The sequence below is a fragment of the Xiphias gladius genome, chromosome 19 (genome assembly GCF_016859285.1).
Source record: "Xiphias gladius isolate SHS-SW01 ecotype Sanya breed wild chromosome 19, ASM1685928v1, whole genome shotgun sequence".
In the NCBI taxonomy this organism is placed as follows: Eukaryota; Metazoa; Chordata; class Actinopteri; order Istiophoriformes; family Xiphiidae; genus Xiphias; species Xiphias gladius.
In genome coordinates, this window is record NC_053418.1 from 14,734,863 (window position 1) to 14,758,299 (window position 23,437).

Below are 23,437 nucleotides of genomic sequence, written 5' to 3' on the forward strand. Positions count from 1 at the left end.
AAACACATAAAATAACTCTCGAGGAGCACCGTCATGTCCTTAATGTTCTCAAACATGCATCTCTTTTAGCTGTTACAACATAATATTTAACAGCTTGTTTAAGACAGGTTTCCATCAAAATCAACGTTTTCTTGAAAAAATAATTGTCAAAAGAGATCCTGTAGAAACTATGGCCCTCATCCTCATGAAACAATAGGAACCATGTTTACTGATTCGTCTCATAACTATAATACATTAGGGGGAACACAAAGGTTCATAGTCTGGGAGGTGGAGCAGGTTTTATATTGGCAAAACGCAGGGACAGCAAATAAGCAGGAAAAAATGGATGCTGGGAAAGACGTGGGAAGTACAACATAGGATAACCGAGCTAATCAATAATAACTGATTAGCTAGTGACAAGGGAGAAGTTTGTCTGTCTGGTTAAGCAGTGATACCAGGAAAGCAAGAGTGAGTTCATGTTGAGTAACTTATTGAAAAACAGTACAAGTAAAAGAGCTGTCACTCAAGACAGCTGAAAGATGTATGTGGTTATTTGTTTGACAGTTATAACAGAAAGGTATACTTTTCAACGTAAAAGAATTTAGAGTCGATCAATTTAAATATGAGCGAAATTAATATTTCAAAAAGGATTAAAAAATTAATCTGCAGCTAATGCCACAAATTGTGATGCAGAATTTGCAAATACAACTCTAAGTAGGATGGACTGATTTGAACATTTAAACAAACCTGATATACTTATTAGTTTATTATTTGATTTAATTTGTTTGCTGTCAAAGTGGGAGTATTGTTTTTCTTAGGGGAAGCCAGAAAAATGCATTTGAGGGGGTTCAATCACCACAAGCCCATACAAAGCAAGGCTCCAGTTACTGCTCGGCACCTCTCTGTACCCCTTGCAAAATTTTTTGGCCACTATCCCCAGCCCAGGCCCTCTTTTCCAATGCAGCACACTGCAGAGCAGAATTCATTACCCTAGTGTCTTCTAACTCTCTTTGGAGTTTCTCAGCTTTGGTCTTTTCAAAGAGCAGGCTCTGTTCAAGCTCCTTAATGTGGGCATGCTCCAGTCTGGTCTGCGTCTGTTAGTAAACAAGGGGGAGAGGAAGAGAACACACCAGTGCCACCATCACATGCCAGCCCAACACAGACAGAGAGGGAGGGAGACAGGAGAGAGGATAGAGGGATGTGGACAATGATAATGGTGATGGTGTGTGTGTGTATGTATGTATGTATGTGTCTTTGTGTATAGATTTTTGGAGGGTTGGGGAAAAGGTATAGGTGGGAGGTGGGCAGTAGTGGATGAGTGTAAATGGGAAGATACCCCATGCAGAACTTTCAGGCTGTGCCATAAACACTTGCACATAAGTAATTTTATGAAAGAATGGTGGGAAATACAAGACAGGCAGCAAAAAAGGGCGGGGGGGTGTGTGTTATGGATGTTCAAGATGAGTATGTTGATGGAGGCAATTTAGAAGTAACCATGCAAAATTGACACCTGGTGAACAAAGCACATTGACTGTTATCATACATACACACAATTTGATAATGTGTGTCAAGCCAGCAAGAAAATTATGTAATAATGACTTTGCCAGGTCATTGAGAGAAAGCAGTGATGGTTGTTTCCTGACCCCTATTCTTCATTCTGTAACATGAAGATCAATGCAATATATCATACAGAAGATATTTATGTTGTAGAATTGTCATAATAATTTAACAAAAGAAAATTAATTAAAAAAAAAAAAAAATTGTATTTATTATATTTTGGGCTACACCCATTCTTTGATGCATTGACCCAAATATTTGATTTACTGCACTCATCTTATTTAGAATTGATGTCTTGATTTCATACATAACCCTACAGCATTATCAGTAGCCACGCTGCTTTCTCTCTTTGCTGATAAGGCCATTGTCCACACTGTATAATGTAAGTACTGAATAAGAAACCACCACTCATCAGACCACCATGTGCAGGATTTGTGGCCAATTTAACAGAAATCAATCAGTAACACAGAAGCATGTGGGGCTCTAGAAAAAGAAAGGATTCCCATTTGAGGTCTTGGTATTGTGTGCTATTAATAAGGGTTTTATGGCAACTTAATAAAGCATTTCCTGGCATAATTTCGTGCTTATAGTCTTACATGTTTCCTAGTGTATGTTAACCTAAAGTTTCATTTTGAAAAGGGGAATAGCACCATTTTTAAATGTTATGTTTGTTATTTAACGTTAGGTCTTCCATAGACACAGTCTGACAAAATGAACTGTCATGTGTAACTAACTGACTGATACCACACTCAAAAGTAAGTAATGAAGCAAGGAAAGATGCGATTAAGGAACTATAACAAATACAAATTACATTTTTCACTGTACATTTAATTTTCTGGGAACTTTGAATGTAAAAATTTACTTATACACTGTATGGACCCACTGTTCATTTTCAGTGGAGTAGTTATTAACTATAATGTAGCCTGAAAAATGTATCTTTGTATAAAGTTTACATTTGAATTCTTAAGCTGAGTGTTATTCCCCCTTAGCTATGGTGGGCAGACTGAATTTAAGTCTGTGACTGGGCAGTGGAATGACAAGGGAGCATCTCCAGTGGTTCCATGCTGAGCACTGGACCAACATGAAAGACGAGGAGGAGAAGGAAGAAGAAGCAATAACATCACATCACTGAACAGGGAGGCACTGAGGGTTATAGCACATTATTAGTACACCTTCAACAGCTTGAAGTCAACACAGCATTTTTTACTATGGCCTGTTTTGAGTGGTTTTTTTTGGTATATTTCAAGCTGCATGCAAGTTTTTAATATATCCACAGCTGTGAGTAAGTAATAAACTGTTAGTATACACGTTTGAAAAGAAGATAAAGGGGTATTCTAACCCTGTAGCCCTCATTTTAAACATCTATTTTGAGCTCGGATGCCTTCGGGGTAATTGAGATGGTCCCTTGTGTAGCACTGTGGAATAAATAACAAATCCTTTGATCAGATATGAACAGAGATACCACCGGGCCTCAATAGTCTGCATATCCTAACTTGGGATGAGAATATGACTCACTTGAGAAAGAGTCAATGGGTAAACAGAGCCTAATTTGTTGAAATTCCTGTAAAATATTATGTGAAGGAAAAAGCAAAAATGAAGACCCCTTCATAACAATAAGGTAATCAAATCTTCTCTCTCTCTCCATAATAGGCAAACATTAATCAAATTTTCTGGTGAAGGGTTCCTTAAACATATACTTTCTCTCTCCACATTAGGTTTTTCCCTGAGCTAACACTCGTACAGCAATATAAATATGCCTGTTAAGACAGGTTTAGTGACCACATGAAACCTCATAATCCTTCCCACACCATTGGGTGCATTTGACAGCACATCAGCTAATGCAAGATGAGGCCAGTATCAAAGTGTCCATGCAAACACACGTACTGAGACTGGCAGTGTGGGTAGTTTCTACTGCTAACACAAGCAAGAGATAATGCAAATGCTCAGTCTGCATTTGACTGTAGCTATGTGACAAGGGATACCAGATAGTCTTGCACAATCTTAAATTGCATCAGACACACTAATGTAAACAAGAAATTTAATTGACTTTATTGTCACAGTTTAAGAACAGGGTTTATGTGAACTGGAATACTGAGAGGGAGGCAGGAGGCAGGACGACTGGATTGCCTGCTGCTTCTGACTCAATATTAAAATTTAGATTTTAAATCAGTGGGACAAATGTCGAGTTAAACATCCCTGCCACTTTTTTATTCAATAAAATTACCAATGTCTAATTTGTAGTCTGATTTAATTTTATTGCACTGATCAATATTTTGTTTTGCAAATGCAAATCCAATAAAATGTGTAAGCCGTAATGGTGTTGATCTGTGTTGTGCATTTACCTCTAGGTCCCCTTTGGTAATGCAAGCTTCCTCTACGCGGAACTGAAGGTCCTCCACCTTCCTAATTAACAGAAAAAATATTCTTACTGGAGTGTTTGTTTTTTTTTAAAACTAAGTAACAGCCTATAAATTACAATGATTGAGAGAAAGATAAAGCCAACTCGGGTAAACCTCTTCCTTCATGACTTTATAAAGACTGTAAGAGTACACTAGCATTATGATCTTAGCTGCCATTTTCTCATTTTCTGTCTCAACAAACTGACCCTTTAAAATATGGGGTAAGTATATATGCCACAATACATACTGATATGTCAGTATGTATTATGACCCCATAATAGATACTGACATACTGTCAAGGGTGACTGTGTACCTTTGACTTGTCATACCTTAGGGAATCCTTACCTACGCTCCTCCTCCAGCTGATTCAGCAGCTCCACTTTGTCTTTGTCTGCAGCTTCTACCAAGGCACGTAACTGATCCATCTTAGCCTCCATCTTCAACAAAAAGGTCGGATATTGGACAAAAAAATTAATATAAAAGATGAGGCAATAAAGAAATTCTCTAATTCTAACAATAATTTAGGATCAACAGGAGGTTCGTGCAAACTGATACTACTCAACCACTGGGTGAGCTGACCTGCTCTTGATCATCCCTGAGCAGGCTAATTTCTTGCTCCATCTCTCCAACATGGCTAGTGGCCTTGGCAACCTCAGCTCTCTCCATGTCCCTCTCAGCCATTAGCTGCTCAATATGCTGCTGTTTCTCCTTCAGTGCCTCCTGCAGGGCTGTAGTGCCTGAAATCTTTCGATTATACCGTGATGATGTCTCTGTTAGCTATGGAGAGACAGAAGGGAAGCATGGTCAGACTGGTGAGTAGGCAAAGCATAAAACAAGTGTATGAGTACAACTTTTGATTATTGTTGTTACTGAGTGTGTCCATGTCTCACCAGGCCTGTGCGGCTGGGCTTGGCGCTGACAGAGGATGCCACAGAGCTCATGGTACTGATGGAGGAGGCACTAGGGCTTCTCTTCAGCCCTGATGGTGTGGCCACTACTTTGCGAACCGTTGTTTTTGCTTTGGCTGGCGTGGTGGAAGGGAAGCCAATGCGTGTGACTTTGTGCACTGGAGCAAATAAGCCATATTTGGGTTGGCACTGAAAATATCTGGGGAATCATATAGAAAACAATCATTATAGTGAAAGTCATAGTATACGTGTGGATGACAAGTATAACAAGTTTTATTTTAGTTATTTACAGAACCAGTGGCTTCTGTACCTTGTGCCTGCCACTGCCCCGTCATTCTTTCCTAAAGGCTCATCCAGTTCCACACCGCACCACTCGCCTTTGGCAAAATCTGTTTCCCCAAGGAAACGTACCACTCCTGCCTTTGTACCACCAACCTGAGAGGAAAATACTAACCATTAGCCTACATTTAATCCCCTTAACAGATACAAGAGCCTAAAGAGTAATGAGCTTTGCCCGGTAATAAATCCTGAGTAAGATAATTCCATCAAAGCAACAGAAACAAACCTGGGCCAGCTTTGAACAGAATGTGGCCAAACTGTCAACATGTGAAACTGAACATGCTTTTCTTCTTCACAATTATTTAAATGCACAGCTGCAAGGTTTACATGATACTAAATTTGCTAGTAGTAAGCATATTTCCTCTGCAGCAAAATAGGCATGAGTGACACTTCCTCTATAAATAATGTGTTACACAGCCTCCTGACTGAGGAAAGGGAGAAAAAAAAAGGGAATCTGTCAGGAGGAAGGAAGGTACTCATCAAGATATAACCAGACCTACAGGACTGCACACAGATGGAGACTGCGGTTAACAGTGTTAGTAACAGTACTTCCATTGACCATTCGGGGACAAGAAGTGGGGGGACCATGTTTCATGTATACATTTCTCTGATATTACTTCACTGAAGAACAGGACGGTTCTGTGAGTCATGTGACTCTGAACAAGCTTGTTCTTGCTAATGCTAATGCTGCTAAAACACAAAGGTAGTTCTGTCACTTAGCTGACATGGGACATGGAAGAAAAACGTATCTTTTTCTTTTGAATAATGCAAACAACTTTACCAACACACGGTCACCCATCTTCAGTTCCCTTTCCCCCTTCTTGACGGAACCAGTCTCCGAGAGGTTGGAGACAGATTCACTGTTTGTTCGTGCGAGGTTGGAAGTTGGTGTAGCTGGTGTAGCTGTTGTAGTAGTGGAGGCCTTCTTGGCTGCTGTGGTAGTTGAGGGTAATGTTGATTTTGTGGCAGGTGTATGCGAGGCTACGCTACCAACTGAAGGAGTGGGTGATGCAGCGCGGGAGGGCGGTGCTGTCTGAGTTCCATTAGCCTCCCCCTCCGTGCGAGACAACTTGGAAGGGCGGGTAAATATACCTCGCAGGGCTTCACACTGGAAGTAGCGCACCCCTGCCACTGACCCGTCATTCTTCCCAATTGGCTCATCTAGAACAATCCCTGCCCACTGTCCTGGGGCAAACTGTGTCTCTCCCAGAAACTGAATGAAGCCTGGTTTATTCCCATTCACCCATACCCGCTCCCCAACCTGGAAGCTCTCTTCAGCATTTTGGCCATCTCCTCCACTGGCACTTGCAGCCGATTTGTCGGCTGCAACAACTTTTGCTCCGGCTGAAATGTAAGGAGAGAGAAAGAGAGTGTGGGTGAACCTTAAGTTAAACCTTAAGTTTAGAATATTTAATAAGAGTTATGTGTTCCCAAAGTCAAGAATCAATCTCCATGCACAATATTAAAGCCAACATGTTGACTTGACTTCTGAAATTCTACAGTGACAATAACACTGCTGTGGCAAGAGAGATCTAGGCTAAATATCTGAAAAGCTGGCTTTAACACTGTTCTCACACAAATCATTAATTTTGGCGGAGTACTGGTGTACAAGCTGTGATGCCTAGATCTCCTTGATGTCATCCCCATTGCACATACAAAATAGTCACTTGCCTAACATATGAGACTGTGAGCTCTATCCTGCAACCCTACACTAACACAAAAAACTAAGCTGTCCTCTTTGAGGAAGATCATGTATGACTACTAATTTTTCTAATTGAATTGCTTCCAACTCAACATAGGCCTGTTAAAGTATTGTCAAACCATAGACCAACGTGTGTAGAGTGTTTTACACCGTGTTAAGTGCAATGTTTGCCTCTAGCAAAGGCAAAAATTAAGAAATCAAATTTTTTACTGTGACTTTCAAGCTAGGGCTAGGGCTAAGCAACAATTCAATATCATTATCATCTTTCTATATAATTGTATTGTGACAGAGTATTGTGAAAGCTTAAATACTTGAGATCATATTGATTTTTAAAATGTATATGATTTTGTTATAGTAAAACACCAAAAAATCAATTGATTCAACAAGATAAACATGAACCGCTCTCTCAGTATAGAGAAAGCGCAGGGCAACGTGTGACATGATTTTAAAATCACAAGCCCTACTGGAATGGGACAAGAAATAAAATCAACTTGGTCCCAGCACCATAAGAATCAACCAAACAACCCCCTGGCTATGGAACATTCAAGGGCAAACCCTAAACCGCCACATTTTCACCACAAGTTGAAGAAGCTGGAGACCGGGAGACTCTTACCTGCGCTTGGGTTGGTTTTGGGGGCTGCTGTCCCAGGTGGCCTAGCTATCTTGCTGGGCACTTTGATCCCACTGGGCTTGGCTGTGCTCATGTTTCCTCCTGTGATCTGTTAGACCCACAAGGCTTGTGTCCGTCAGTGGGTACAGACGGACCCAGGACCATCAAAACAACTGGTTGAAGATCTGTTGTGGCGAAGTTGTTCTCTCCGCACCAAAATCAATTAAAACAAAAAAACTAAAACCAAACAAACAAACACAAAAAACAGGAAAAGGGAGGAGGGAGAAAAAGTGGTGTTCACAAAAAGGACCCTGTTTGGAAAGAAAGAACCATTACTTGACTTTGTTTTTTTTACAAATCATTCAAAGCACCACTGATGGCTAATTAACCAATAATTTATGTATTTAATCAAGTTAATTAATCATTTAGGCACATGTACTATTTGCTGACTTTTCCTGCCTCTGACTATGCTGTGGATGGTACTGACAGCAATAATGTACTTTGAATAAACAAATTAATAGCAAGTATAGATATGCCTTTAAGGCATGCTCATTGACTTGGTTTTTGGTGCTCTGTTAATGGAGGCATTTGTTTCTGTTATGACAACAAGCTCCTCGGCGCAGGCCACGTTACAGATAGACCTAAAAATACCCTGCCAAAGCCTGGCCAATATGTATTCTATGTTGCTGCCATCATGAACTTCTGAAAAGCACATCGTCTGTGACCTTGACAACAACACACACAGTGCCACAAACATTTTCTCTCACTCAATCTATAATTCTGGCAAATGAAATCATGTAATTCTGAGCTTTTTCTAAAATGGGATTAGTGTAGAAACAGGACCACCAGCAGCAGATTATCCTGTATGTCAGATTTCCTCACCACAGAGAGCGTTTGGCTGAATGTACTATTTAAACATGGTCTCCCCGTTGTTAGGTTTTTAACAATATGGCTCAGTGCGTTATCGTGATAGGGTTTTATATACCTATTGCCCTGATTAATTAAACCAAACAAGAGCAAAACTACTGACATTACTGCCAAGCTTTTAGTTTCAGCTCAATTTGACAGATCTGTAGCATCTCAGCCTCTTTCAGTGAAGGGCTGCATCACACCAACATGATCTCCTTTCTGCAGAACAGGTTCACAGAAAGTCTAGGGCAACTGACTGATTGATTGTGCGACCACAGTCAGAGCAGAAAAAGCTAACCACACACAAGGCATCTAACACACAGATGAGGTGCTTTATCAACAACATGATCCAACATTTACTCCACTGTTATCATAGTAACCGTACATTTTTAGTTTTCATGAGCACCTGGACAGTGTATGTGTATAAACATGCCTCCACCATGGCATATTACAACCTTACATTTGGTAGTAAGAAACTGACTAGCAAAGAAATAAATCATGTTAGGATGATATATATACAATTTTTACCAAAGCCCTTTTCAAACATTTTGAATTTTTTTATTTTATTCCATGTTCCTGCTTGTTAGAGAACAGCATCTTTTGGAGAGATATAGAGTCAAGGATCTGTGTAAATCAAATCTGTACTTGGAATTTGCTTTAGGACCTTATAGGTGAGAACAGGGAGCTCACTTTTTTGACTAATATGGGTAAGTGACTATAATTTTTAACTGAATAATTTTCTATTACACGCTCCATGCTAGTTCATCAAAGCAATGGTCTTGCTTATCCTGTTACCGCAGACCATGTAAATATAGTATATGAATGTCAAGAAAAATTGTTTCAATGTACTCATTAGCACAATCACTTGATTGCAAATGCCTGCACGATCGGGGAGCAACATAACAAAAATGTTTTAAATGTTCTTAGAGGGTGCATGATTACAATTTAAGGGGAATTCATAAACCCTTTAAATTTCCTGTACCGTGGAAGGAAACCTATAAAATATAAAATCAGCAAAACCATGACAGTATGTTAAGAGTGTCTTCTTCTTTTTGTCCTGCAGAGTCAAACTGTTTTGAGTCTGTTTTATGTCAGCTAAGACACCTGACCTCAGACAGGGTAGAAATTTAACATAGAACATGTTCAGCGTCACACAAAACATACCTTTCATTCTTGAAAGGAAAGAGCTACAGTATGCAGGTTCATCAAAACAACCCAGAAGAAACACTCTCACACACCCTCCAAGATATTTCTCAGCCGAGTGGCCATCAGCAAACACAACCTAGTTTGAATGCAGTGTTCCAGTTTTCCCCTGCTGTGCCTTTGAATGATATTGATTAGCGCCCTCTGGTCAAGAGGAGGCCAGAGCAAGATACCACTTCAGTGGCTGAAGACTGCATGGTGGAAATGAAAGAAATTTTAAAATCATATGCGTTATTTGGCACACTGTTACAGCAAAAAGTTAAACAGCCATAGAAAAACAAGAAGAAAAACCATCAAGTTTTAGTAAAACTGTCCTGTGAGCATTAACTGAGGATGTTTCAGCTCTGATTGGTGAGCTGACGCAGTCAGCTGAAATGATCCACCGAGTCTGGAGAATTTCCCACTGCAGTAATGTTAATCTTTTGCCACCGACTCTCACTCTAATCTGCAGCCAGGAAGAAAGCCAAATGCCAATGTTTTGCATAGGTTTAAGGGAATTAATCTACTGATGAATTTCAAATTAAAATTCCTAATTAGAGTAAACTTCACTACTAAGCTATACCCAAGTCTCACGCTGTCTGGTTTCATTTAAAAAAAAAATGTAAGTAAATAAATAGAAACGGGTAGATGGCATCCTGTAAAGCAGAACTGAAATTTAGCCTACTTCTCAAATGGCTGCATAGATAAAATACACTTACACACTCATAATATCAATAGTTTACATGTTTGGTCTGTCCGGGGTATGGATATAAAAAGTATAGCAACACTTTGTGAAGACTTCAGTGTCCTCCATCATCAAATGCCTGTTGTAAAAAACATTTCTACAAAATAAAATAAAATCAATTTGCAGATGAATATCTTCATTATACTTCTATATAGTTAACTGATTGTCCAGGGTACAGTACTTACACCTATTTCACTAAAGCATATCTTGCTGACTACAAGAGTGAAAAACCACATATGATACAGTTGTAAGCTAAACTTGCTTTCATGTTTCACAATATCAGTTAAAACTCTTTATTCACGTCAGCCTCCCAAGTATTTTACAACTGATGGGAAGGTGTCACCGGGTAAACAAGCCAGTGGGCTTTCATCCCACAGTGTCTTTGTTTAAGCTAATATTAGCCATTGACTTCAAGAATACTGAACCAAGTACAAACAGGTTTCCTTGAAATGTCACCAATGTTATAGCAAGTCGAGCTGTGACTGAGTGGTCTAAGTCTACAGCCCTAGGTACTGAGGAATCCCTCTCAATTTCTGCTTCACACAGGGAGCAAGCATGACATTTTTTTTTTTTTTTTAAATCAGAGCAATGAGCCTGATAAAGTAAACTCACAAACAGCTTCCATAACAAAAAAGAAAAGCCATTGTGTCTTCTGGAGTGTGCATTCATTGATGTAACCCATACTTCTACACTATTGCTTTTGTCATAACAAGGCCAAGGCAAGTTCTGGTTCTTCCTTTTTGAGGAAACATCTGCTGGGATGATTATGTAGGCCCCTGGTAGCATTAACAGAGGACGGTGTAGAAAAGCGCGAACAGGACATAAGTGCAGGATGAGAGCTAGAAGCATCCTGCGTCTTAGTGTCTGTGCATACAGATACACCTGTTTTGAAGTCAACAACCTTGATTGTTTAAAAGCAGGCATTAAACCTACCTTAAAGCTAGTATACTATATATCAAAACAGCCCTTACCTACACAGATTGTGGCTCTTACAACTGTGCCCAAACATAAGAGAGACCTTAAACAGTAGTGTGTCTCTCATATAAGGTAAGGTTTCCTCTGCAGTCTCAATCTAAAATCCTTACCTTCCAAAACTAATAGAAGCTCAAGATGTTGTTTGAATTGCATAGAGGTACTGTAATATCATACAAAGTACTTTTAACTCAAGTGGGCTGAAATCAACAAATATAAAGCCTGTATGTAAAAACATTATATTCCTGTAAAGTGACCAGTTTATAAGATTATTTGACTTCTACACAAATGTAAGACATTCTTTCACATATTCTTGAATTCAATATTGAGAAGTCAAAGACTGGTAGAAATACCAACACGGGAATGTCAGAGTTTCACGTGGTACTGCATTTACATTTCCTAAGACTGCAGGCTATCAAGATTTAGTCATGTCAGTCGGTCCAAGCAGGCTAAACTGCCTTTGACTGAAGCAGAAAGGCTTAATCATAAAAAGCCCAAGTCCCACCTTTAAGCAGCAAAACTGTCTAATGCAGAGACTCCACGGCTTTTTCACTGCCATATTACACGGTGTGCCTACGCAGTTCAGTAAATAACCCTGAGTGTTGGTCAAGGAGTTGGCCTGTTAACGTTACCCCGCCTTGTCACCTTTATCAGCAGCTAACGGACTGAGAGCTGTCGATGAGGTGGCACGTCCAGTAACAGTAGAGCCTGTAAAAAAAATACCGTGTCAGCTAACTTACCTTCTTAGACAATTCTACCTCTGTAGTGAGATAATAACCTGTTTATCCTGAGCTATAACGGTGACTACCTCCAAATGTTCAAAGATTAGAGAGTAACCCACTGACCGACCACTGCCGTAAGATCAGCGACTGGAGCAAATTCCATTAGTCCATAAGTCTCCGCAATGTCACCCAAGCGCCGGTAGGGCACACTGCTGCTACAAGTTGAGAGTCAGCATAACAAATTGTTACAGATTATATCACCTGTAAAGATAGCTTGCCGTACGATGTCGTTGTACTGATCAGCCAGTTGACTGTACTGTCACCTCTTTGGCTTAAATGAATCGCAGTGTGTTACCACGATAAGGACAGACGTGATTAGTTGCTAAGTAACGTTAGCAGCGAGGCCCGTGGTCGGGACCTAGAGAAGGGCTGGTTAGCTAGCTAGCTGAACTAACACCTCAAGTAACGTCTACACTACCTGAGCAACTTTCATCTAACGGTGGCGTTTCGTTTCCTGGGTTATCAGAAGCAAAATGACAGCAAAGTTTACGGAAATCCGTGACCCCGGCGTGAGCTAATACTGACCTGATATGTTTCTCTACAGCCTTCGTCTTCTGGGGGAAAAGAAATTAAAACAGCTAGCAAGCTAAGTAGAGACCCACGACGACTACCGCTTAGATCACACACTGGCAGGCGCAGCCCAGCGTACGAGCTCTGTGCTCAACGGCCGAGAGTAACGTCAACTCTAGGTGCCGACCAAAGATGATATGTTCAGTAAGATGGAGCACTCCCTCACTTCTGAGAGAAGAGAACAATTCCTAGACAAAAAAAGACTTTACTCCTACAACTAAGAAAGAAATCGAGGGGAGTCATATAAAGTTTGCTGGCAAAAAGTACAAGCTTATACTGTGATCATGTTATATTGTCAAGCAAACAATTTTATTAATCAAGCATAAAACCTTTTTTCTAAAGGAAAAGGTATGCTTTCTGTACTTAAGCATAAACCCCATACACATGTAAGTTTGGGATTAGAGCAAGTGTAAAACATGCTTGATTAATCTCAGACTTTTGAGAGAGGATTCAAAGTTATGATCATAATACCAGTATTTTGAAATCAGATCTAAATTTCTGAAAAGTTGGAAGTCAAAATTCAGAAAAACAATGAGAAAAAAAACATGTCTGAATTCCAAGACAATAATAAGAATTTCAACTTAAATTTCTTAATTTTGAAAATAAGGACATAATGTAAATATAGTTTAAAATCTTAAGCCTATTGCTGCAAGGGAACAGCTTTATTGCAAAAGGCATGAGTGTTGACACAATCTTTTTCACATGACTTTGCAAGAGGTCAAACAACTGTCATTCTCTTGAAATTGTATAATCAAGTTATTCACAAATCTAACTGCAAGTATTTTATATGCATGGGAGTGTGCACTGTAAGTACTAATAATTGGAAAGATGGGCTAAAAATCACATGATTGACATTCTCTATGATAGGAAATTCTCTTAACATTGAGACAGAATGAACAATATAAGCATATAGCTTATTTAAAGTTGTTTTAAATCTATATTTGGAAAATTGATGGCGTTTTTAATGGGAGATCAGTTTGAAAGGGGGGAATTAAGTTAATCTCAGCTCTGATGGGTCTGATTATTATACCATTCATCAAATAGATTAAAGAAGAAACTGTAGACCAAACTTTGTAACATCATAGGCACAAAATGAAAATTATTGTAGGGCAGGGTTTCACTTATATGCAGTGTCATTTGCAATGTTCATTAAACTAGGAAAGTGTGCTGATTATAGCAACAGAGACACCAACATACAGCTAAATGAAATCAAACCCACATCTAGGTATGGATGCCGTATGAAATAAAGTACTGAAGCATATACAAGCAGGTTTACTTGATTTTAGAGCAATTTAAGTGGGACAAAAATAGAAAAAAAACATCTAAACAGAATCTGAAAATTAATACAGATAAGGAAATGGCCATTTTACAAATTTTACAATAAAATCAACCGTCCAAGTAATAGTATTACTACAAAAATCAGACTAATTAGTTAAAGCCTACACACCATTGCTGTTGCATCCCCCACTGCCGTTCCCTCATGTCTGTTTACAGATCAAATGTATATACAGCATAAACATTCAACTTGGTAAAAAATAACAAACAGCTAAAAAAAAAACAAAAACAAAAAAACATGCTTAATAGGATGGAGATAAAATTAAAATAGAAATTTTTGATAAAAAATATCCATGTATCCTTGTGTTTATCCAAATCAAGATGGTAATTCTTTATTTTTTCTTCGCTAAATTTCGAGGGGAACTTTTAAGTAAGTCTCTGATCCTAAGGTATGTCCCCGTGGCTTCTGCAACTTCAGTGAATTCAGGTGTATCTTCAAATGGAACGATGCCAGCTGCAAACTTGCTCCGATGAGGAACAGCTGTTATCTTCTCGACATGCATAGGAGAAGCACAATCTCCTGCACCTCTGTTAGGGAAATCTGGATCAGGGCTCTGGGGGTTGTCTTCCTGGGTTTTGACTGAACCAGGACTATGAGGGCTGTCGTCTTGGGCTTTGACTGCTTCAGGGCTCTGAGGGCTGTCCTCATCGATTTTGATCGGTCCAGGGCTCTGAGGGCTGTCCTCATCGATTTTGATCGGTCCAGGGCTCTGAGGGCTGTCCTCCTCGACTTTTATCGGTCCAGGGCTCTGAGGGCTGTCCTCCTCGACTTTGATCAGTCCAGGACTCTGAGGGCTGTCCTCCTCGACTTTGATCGGTCCAGGGCTCTGAGGGCTGTCTTCCTCGACTTTGATCGGTCCAGGGCTCTGAGAACAAGCCTCTTGAACTTCTGGTTCACTTTGATTTTCACTGCTGTGGCAAGTTTCTGCAGGTCTCAGTGTGTCCATTGCTTCTTCAGCCTCTTCCATTTCTGTGTCGATATGCGCAGGCGTGGACACACTTGGTGAACTGGCTACAGGTGTTCCCGTTGCAGGTGTCTCACAGTCACTATTCGTGGCAGTGTCAGCATTTTCTAGAGCTGCCCAAATCAGCCTCTGCTGCTCCTCTAGTTCCTCCAATGTAAGGTCATCTTCTGTTCCCTCAACAGTCTCATCAACTACTATCAGGTTCCTCCCTTGCAGAGCTGGAGAGCCATTGGTGGGTGTGGGAGGAGGTGTACCTTTAGGGAGAGGTGGGGGAGTGGGTGTAGCAGGAGGAGTGCCCTGGGGTAAAGGAGGTGGTGAACTGAAGCAAGGAGAGCCAGGGGGCAGCGGTGGTTGGAACTGGAAGTCACCTGGGCCGTGATTATGATAAGGTGTTCCAGGGTCTGTGAGAAGACATGAATAAAATCACCAAAATATTTAAAAGTGACACTTTGACCTAACAAAAGAGGCAGCTGATTCTAGTATTACTTTGTATTATTCTGCATTTCAGCTATGGATAAAAACAAAACATTTGCTTCTTACAACATGGCAAAGTTTAAGAAAAAACAAACAAAACAAAATAGTATTTTATATATCAAGTCTTAAGAACAAAAAGATCACTGGATATCGAGATTACTGTTAAAACATAATTTTGTGTTCTGGACATTTAAGGCGTATAATGTGCCTGCTGATAAAAGTGACTAAAATGAACAGTTACCTGATTCTATATCCATATCTGAGCTCCTGTCTGAGTTCCGATCAGGACTGGACCTATTCTTCTTCCTTAGTTGTGGAGAGGAGTCAGATTCATGGCGCCTCTTGTTGCAGGTGGCACCAGGCTGTTGACAAGGAAGAATGACATGCTGAATGAGACTATTTAGGGGCTCTGCCCAAAATGTAGTCATCACACATCCTAACCCAAATCTGATAAAGAGTGGCCATGTAAAAATACAGAGGCTGGAATGACTGAGAGGACTGTGCACTCAGATTAGTATGAATGGGTGTCTAAATGGTCTTATGAAGAATGAGCATCCACTGCATGTGGACTTTTATATAGAGCAAAGTGGCAGGCTGAGGCCACCAATCACACACGCGCACACACACACACTAAATTGTATTTTCTCTCTTTTATCCTCCAAGAAAATACAAGAAGTGTTTAAGAATTTTATGAATTTTTGTATTGCTAATGTTCCTCTACAGTTTTTGCGGAATATATAATTCTTTGTGTATTTATATTTCATGGTTCTTTTGGGTTTATAATTAGTCCTATGCTTACCTATATTCTATGTCTTCTGATGGGAGTTGCATGATAAGGATGCAAACACTGAAAAGTCCATGATTTTGTGAATGGATAACCTTGAGCAGTGAAGATTTGGTGAGCAAAGTGGCTTCAAGTAGCTTCTATTGAAAACCTGTGTCTTTCTTTTTAACCAGAGTGGAGAATTGGTGCAGGTCTGACAAACAGTACCAAACGTGTTTTTATAAGTATTGACATGTAATATCCAGATAGTTTGGTGAAGTTTGGCAGATTGTCAAATAAGAAGCTGTTGTTGCAGGAAGCTAGGAAGGAGGTGTGGCCTACATATGCTTTGAGAGGAAACACCCAACAACTGACTTTAGGATAATTACCATAGGAAAGTTGTTGGACAGGTAGGCAGCATAGTTTTGCTTCATGTGGTTGTTCTGCATTGGAATTGAACCATACTGCATGAACTCCTGGAAGTCAGGAAAAGAAAACAAAATAGTGTGAGACGAGCAAGTCCAAAACGTATTGAAACTTCTGACTTGAAAGATGGTATACTGCATTTATGATGTGACTCCTTGTCCCAGGAAAAATTATTTATACACACACACGCACACACGCACCTCCAAGTGACTCCATACTGCAGTACTTGCATAAATCAATTATCTTCATTTTAGGACAGGAATAAATACATTAATAAAATAAATTTTTAATAAAACTGAAATATAACGATAATATAATATCTGGATTCACATAACTAGTGACACATTCAAGCAAAACATCTGAAAAAATTGTGCTGTAGAACTTACATCTTTCATTTTGTCTGGTGCCGGTACATTGAAGCCTGGGAAATCTACCAGTTTGGAAACATCATAAGAGATGTTTTGCGAATTGCAATTGCCTATTACATTGTCATTATTTGAAGCTACAAAAGAGAAACAAAACCACAGATTAAGGCCAAGCTCTGTACATTTCCGAAACATCCTTATGTTCTGCAGTAGCTTACTCTAATGAAAATCAGTGGGAACACACACTCAGTTTCATTTCATTTAAAACATACCATTTCCATCATACAGTGTTAAGCCAGAGTTTTCCATCTCTGCCTCTTTGAGCCAACCTGGTGGGTAGCCTAGCTGCCTCATGCGATAAATCAGAGGAGGGAGTGTGTTGCCATCAATTCCCAGTGCTGTCAACAGCTCATCACTGTTTAAAAGCACAACATGGTGAAAACCGTGCAATAATCAAGGTTTACTTTTACTTATTACAGTAGATATTGCATGCTGTTAAATTATGTTCGTTTCTGTTGTGTACAAAGTAACAATCCTGCCTCATGACTCCAGGCTTGTATTTAGCAAACCGCTCCTCCACTTCATCAGCATGGTATCGTTGGTTACTCTGTGTGGCCTGGTTGTTGTTTTGATTGAACTCCTTTCTTCTCTCAGTAATTGCAGCCATGTCTTTAGGCTAGGGAAGTAGCAAATTATAAATGTAGTCAATCAAGTTCTGACTCTTCTTATGTGTTTAACTTCGGTTCATGCCATAAAAATTAATCATAATTCTTACCTTGGGACAGTCTCTCAGCTGATGGCTGCTGGAACCACAGTTGAAACACATGGACTTGGGTCTAGAATGAACAGATCAGTAATGGACTCATTATACAGTAATCTGCCACACGGCAACTAGACAAAGCAAGTTATAAAAATAAGATGGAAACTAAATAAAGCTTCTATCCATAATCCCAGTCATACCTTTTGTCTTTCATTTCAATTTCCTGCCCATCTGTCCCAACAACTTGGTTGAAAACCTGGTGATAGCTTTGCAAAAATTCAGGAAATTCTATTAAATTTGTCCATGCTGCAATAAAATCATATCTAATTAAGTTGTCTACTTAAACTTTTCAGTATTGCTTAAGTGCCACCCATTTAAAAACAAGAACTTACATTTGAAAATAAATAAATAAAAGACACATTTGTAAAAGAAATCATTGTCAAAATCATGAGTAAAGAACAAATGACCTGGCAGACTATACTGATCCAAAGGCAGTAAATGTCTGACAAGGTGCCAATTTATCCATCTTAAAGATACGTAGGAATGTCCCATCCATCTGTCAGCTGGGGGTTCTCATTGACCAGAGGCTGTCCAAGTTTATCAACACTGAAAGTAGTGAAATATAAGACACTTCCTACCACCTAAGACAGAAAAATAAGAAAATAGTTTATGATATGTTAACATAACGTGTAAACATGAAAACATGCAATTTTTTCCACCAGGCAAAAATTGTGCAATATGCAAACGACTGAGAAATACCAGTATTTACTCACTTTGAAGGCTTCTTTTGTTGTTCTTACACTACTGGAAGATGACTTCAGTGGATCTTCATCCAAAGCAAAAGCTGAATTCTTTATAGAGGGTAGAACATGTTTTTTTTCCCCTGAGAGTCATGATGGCATGGATATGAATAACAATAAAATACATTCTGGGTAAATACCTGAGGTTTTACGTGAAAGGAGGATTTTCTCTTTTCATGGCCCAGTTTCTGGTGCTTCAAAATCACACTGCAGATGCAATCTTCAATTTCCTGACGACAAAGCCTAAAGGGGAGACAATAATAATTTATCATCATTATTCACCACATAGTGTTTCAGTAACAAATTAGCAGTAAGGTGCACACAGCAAGGTAATTAATAAGATGCAATTTAATCATATTAGTCATAACATAAAAAACAAAAAACATGTTCAATCAAATCAAAATGTTTTCAAACTTACATAAATACAATTAAAAATTTCTACTATTACAACTGTACAACCAAGACAGACGGGACAAAACTCACTACGCAAACAACAAGTAAACTCATAAACCCATTATTGATAAGAAAAGATTGCTCACTTTGAAATAATGTTGTTTGCATAAAGGATTTGAAGAAGTGGCCCGTCGATGTTTACATCTTCAATTGTGATACCGCTGTAAAGTCAGAGGAAAGTTAGCGTTGGTAAGCGGGTGAACAGTTTCGTTTTATTATTTGTAGTCCGCCTTACCCACTGTCAGCCCATTACCTTGGCCGTGTCAAGATGTTCAGTTTCCTTCTTAAACCTTTATGTGGCCTACGAGTTAAGGATAGACATAAAGCCTTAAAAAAAGGGGAAAAAAAAGAAAAAGAAAAAGAAAAAAAAGGCCATTACTAGATACTTTGAGGTTATGCATTTACTGTTTTGGTTACACACAGGAGGCTCACTGTGCTAACAGTCCCCAGCTAGTGCTACATACACAGTGCTAGCATACACAAGGATATTCTCCTCAGTGAGTCTCTGAATGTAGTCATCACACTCCTCCAGCCTGCTCCGAAGCTGGCTCGTCTCCTCCTGATCTTCCTCATCATCTGTGAAGCGAATGTGCGTTGGGACCGGCGGTGCGGAGTCGTTAAGCTGTTGGAATAGCTCACTATCCCCGAAATCAACTTCAGCCATTTTTCCCAGCTCTGCGGTGCAGGACTGGAGGTCAGAGGGCAAAGCGGCTACCCTTTGTATTCATTGGTCCTCCATCGGTCACATGTTGAGTAAACGTTAACGTGGTTGGGAGAAGAAGTGAGGTGGGTTTTGTAGCCCACAACGTGGTATTACGGGTTTTTTTAAACAATCCTACAAGAAGAGAAGGGAATGGCTCTTGGCTGCCTCAAAAGATTTTCACACACTACACATTAACCATTATACAGTTGTTTCACTTTAGATTTCACCAATGATTTCACAGTCAGAAATACTGAAGTAGCCATTATGTTCAGGCAGTGGTGGAAAGTTGTGGAAATACTAAAGTATAAATCTGAGATACATGTACTTTACTTTAGTAGGGGTTTCTTTTCATGCTACTTCTACTTCACTACTTTTCAGACGCAAATAATACTCCACTACAATGAATAACAGCTGCAGTTGCTAGTTGCTTTTCAGATTAAATTGTCTGCATACAAAACATATGAAGGCTTTATTAACTATGATATTTTGTAATAAAGTAAAGTACTGTACCTAACAATACAATTAGGGCTGAATTGATTTGCTGATTGACAGAAAGTTAACTGGTAACACTATTGATAATTGTTGTGTTTCAGATTTCAGCTTTTATAATGAGACAGTTTGCTGTTCTTCCTTGCAATTAATTTAATAACTTAAATAAGGTTTAAAATTGTGAAGTTTGGGCTGCTGGTTGAACAAAACAAACATTGTGAAAGTGTCACTACTTTCTGAAATTTTACAAACCAAAAACATCAATCGAACTGATTAATTGAGAAGACAATTAATCAGAGGGATCAATCAATTATTACTCCTATATAAAATAGTTAAAAATCAGCTCCACCTCAACCAACAAGAACAGTAAAATCCTGCTTAGACATTAATGTATCAGTAATGACAATCAAATGATATGATAGTATAATAGTCACTGAGGATATTTTGCATCTACTTCTTGTACTTTGGATAATTTTAGTACATTTTCCTGATTATACTTGCGTACTTTTGCAGTGTGTTGTCGGATTTTGACATAACCAAAAGTTCCGAATACGCACCTTTAGCCACAGCAGCTTCTTTGGTCTGTAAGACAGCGTTGAGGGCCCAAAATACGCCTGACCAAATGTTTCTGCAACGTTCAACCAGTTCCGTTTGCTGCAGCCGTTCGACTTCTTCTCTTTCGTCTGCCGTAGTCAAGTAAAACATTCAGCCTTTTTCCACGGGGCAAGAGACACACTTGTGACTAAGTGTCAAGCTGCATTTGCTTCCAGCGATGTCAGGTTGCTCAACTGTCCACTTAACTCTACCGCAATGGGACGGGGGCTCACGGAAAATTCGCTTTATTTACTTGGTGAATCTGACATCGTTTAGACTGACAGAGTGTCCCCCCAAGGTGAGTGTCAAGCACCACTGCCGGCTCAAAGATGCGTGTCGTTGTTTTTGTTTTTGTTTTTTTATTAGCTCTTATAGCAACGAAAATGGTAGACTTATATTTATAATCACATCACCCGTAATCCCCGAAGCAAGCTAGTGGGGGGCTATATCGGCCATCATCATCATCATCACAGCTCCAGCCGGCAGGGACCCAACACCGGGCAGAGTTTGTCAGTCGCGTACATTTTTAGTTGTATATCGAAAAGTATTGTTGAACACCTCAACATTTTGCCAACCGAAAAGAGTTTATTTACAATGGATATTTTGACTAAATACGTGTCATTCAGAATATCAAAAGTTGTATGTTATTTATTTATTTTTGTATCGTAATTTACATGAATGACTTTTACACAGTGACTTAGCAAGAGCTGTTTTTTTTTTTTTTAAATAGAGAAACTCCCCATTTCCCAATTTCTCTTCATATCTTAAGGGAAGACTTCATCGGGAGGTAGCCTCACAGTTCATCTCCGTTTCAGGGTCCAGTGATTCCTCTGTATTTAGGAGCCGATGTCTTCTCCAGCACTGATATCCGTACAGAGAACCATCCAAGATACCACGCCAAGTTCGCCAAGAAAGGACTGGCCACAAAAATACATTTTTCCTCAGGTAAAATGTACACGAGAAAATAGTACCACAAAGACTTAACATTGTGCCTTAGCACAGCTTACACCAATGCACACACATACAGTGAGACTCACACCTGTTGTGTGTTTGTGTGTGTGTGTGTGTGTGTGTGTTTATTGCAGCATTCAGGTTTCAAGGGTTGAAGGTACCTACTGCAAATAACAGCCTCTGGTTCTACAGCATCCAAGGACTTTTTCGAGTAGCCTTTGAAATGTACAGTAAGCAAGAGCAGCTTGCTGTGCTAGATAACTTCCAGGTACAGTACTGTGCACATTATGTATGTCCCTGCATGATGTAATTGCTTTGTTTTATATATTCCCCAAATGATCTTTTGATACAATTTGGTCTTTCCTCTGTAGGAGGTTTGGAAATCGCAGATAAATGACAGCCCCCTGAAGATGAGTTACACCCTCAGTGTGCAGCTCGACTTTGCAGTGTCCAGCAGCGTATGTGATACAGAATCCAGAAAGGAAATGTCCCAACCTCAGCATTGCCAGGTTGGCAGGGAATTTGTTGATGTATGTCGCAGTGACGCAGGTGATACATCAGCAGATCATGATTATTGCTCTTTTCCTAGGAAGAGCTTGCAAACTGAACAAAGTCAACTAGTTTTATCCACAGTGAGACAAAAATTGCGCAGCTTGGATGACAAACTCTCTACAGAGACTCAGAGCCACACAGAACAACTGGAAACTATCCTACTGCTGTTGGAGAACATTTATCAGTACATAAGTGGGAATCTAGAAGAAAAGGATGTGACGGAAACTGTGTTAGCCCTGCTAAAGGCCAAAGACTGGGGCTCTGTGTATTCAAGTTCCCTGCTTAGTTGTGTAGGACGGTGGCTGGGCCAGCAGTTTCATGCAGCCAACTGCAGCATTAGTCAGAGAGTGGAGGGCTTTAAAGTTCATCATATTGAGCGAATAAGTGACCTGCCTCCTGCTGAGGAACTAGCTGCAGAACTATTCCCAGAAGCCATGCAAACACTGCTGCTTCATTGGATGGGCTTAAGTGAGGAGTCCACCCTGGAGAAGAGACACAGTGAATACCCAATCCTGCTCCTTATCCTCGAGTTTGCCAACCACAACCTCATCACTGGTGTGGCTCATGTGCTGTACTCCAGTCTTATATGTAAATAAGTGTATTTCCATGTAGGCGTCAACAGAGAGACATGGAATCTAACTCAACTTCCAGTATTTTGATAAATGTGTATTTTTTGTAAACGTGTATTTTGTACGTGAAGTTGTACTTTCTTCTTTTGGAAATCCTCTTTCCTGCTGCACGTACTATTTCGTCAGGTTTCGTAAAAACTAGGGCTGGGCGACGATTCAATATGGTTGGTCTACTTCCCGTTAAAACATGTTTATATATTATCATTTTATACTATTGTTTTACAAATGTACAATATAATGAATAACAGTTAACCACAATTAATTTAACTTAACATCAATTTGATTCCAAATGATTTTGCATTCATTTGTTATACAATATAAATTTATATTAGAAGATTATTTTTGATCTTGTTAATTTTATCCACACTGCCCAGCCCTTGCAACAGCACTAACTTTATTTGAACAAAAATGTAATGACCCACATAAACATCACATTAAAATAAAAAATTAATGCGTGAGGTATGAATAACCTTATTCAACACAAAACTAATTTATTTCAGGAATATTTGAAAAATGTGATTACT

The 23,437-nt window shown here is 39.5% G+C and overlaps 3 protein-coding genes across 11 annotated transcripts in view; 1 reads left to right on the plus strand and 2 right to left on the minus strand.

Moving 5' to 3' along the window:
- The window catches only part of clip1a (CAP-GLY domain containing linker protein 1a), a 27,898-nt gene extending 15,090 nt beyond the window's left edge, over positions 1-12,808 (minus strand). For 3 of the 6 annotated variants that reach the window (XM_040156319.1, XM_040156316.1, XM_040156322.1), the window contains exons 1-9: positions 12,610-12,808; positions 7,498-7,805; positions 5,964-6,526; positions 5,154-5,278; positions 4,826-5,042; positions 4,515-4,712; positions 4,281-4,372; positions 3,879-3,939; positions 969-1,073 (exon numbers count right to left, since the gene is read on the minus strand). In XM_040156319.1, coding sequence (XP_040012253.1) covers positions 969-1,073; positions 3,879-3,939; positions 4,281-4,372; positions 4,515-4,712; positions 4,826-5,042; positions 5,154-5,278; positions 5,964-6,526; positions 7,498-7,588 — 1,452 coding nt within the window. In that variant the 5' untranslated portion in view covers positions 7,589-7,805; positions 12,610-12,808. Of the gene's footprint in view, positions 1-968; positions 1,074-3,878; positions 3,940-4,280; positions 4,373-4,514; positions 4,713-4,825; positions 5,043-5,153; positions 5,279-5,963; positions 6,527-7,497; positions 7,806-12,042; positions 12,152-12,609 lie in introns of those variants that run through there. The other 3 variants (XM_040156318.1, XM_040156317.1, XM_040156321.1) reach the window with 3 other exon arrangements.
- Positions 12,809-13,301: 493 nt separating this feature from the next.
- Positions 13,302-19,734, minus strand: zcchc8 (zinc finger, CCHC domain containing 8). Of its 4 annotated transcripts, XM_040156274.1 has the most exons (15): positions 19,460-19,734; positions 19,249-19,296; positions 19,082-19,156; positions 18,683-18,785; positions 18,516-18,593; positions 18,280-18,383; positions 17,943-18,008; positions 17,758-17,818; positions 17,522-17,658; positions 17,255-17,397; positions 17,004-17,119; positions 16,581-16,667; positions 15,670-15,790; positions 14,661-15,355; positions 13,302-14,630 (listed from the first exon to the last, which is right to left on the minus strand). In XM_040156274.1, exons 1-15 carry the CDS (start codon positions 19,657-19,659, stop codon positions 14,322-14,324), a joined length of 2,343 nt encoding a protein of 780 aa, XP_040012208.1. In that variant the 5' UTR covers positions 19,660-19,734; the 3' UTR covers positions 13,302-14,321. The 4 variants fall into 4 exon arrangements, with proteins under 4 accessions (XP_040012208.1, XP_040012205.1, XP_040012204.1 ...); XM_040156271.1 differs by having other exon boundaries at positions 13,302-15,355; positions 19,475-19,733; XM_040156270.1 differs by having other exon boundaries at positions 13,302-15,355; positions 19,460-19,733.
- A 1,097-nt stretch (positions 19,735-20,831) lies between these two features.
- Positions 20,832-23,343, plus strand: si:ch211-110p13.9 (uncharacterized protein LOC562347 homolog). Its single transcript, XM_040155870.1, has 4 exons — positions 20,832-21,079; positions 21,597-21,726; positions 21,867-22,000; positions 22,104-23,343. The coding sequence occupies exons 1-4, from the start codon at positions 20,960-20,962 to the stop codon at positions 22,878-22,880; spliced, it is 1,161 nt and encodes a 386-aa protein (XP_040011804.1). The 5' UTR covers positions 20,832-20,959; the 3' UTR covers positions 22,881-23,343.
- Positions 23,344-23,437: the final 94 nt, after the last annotated feature.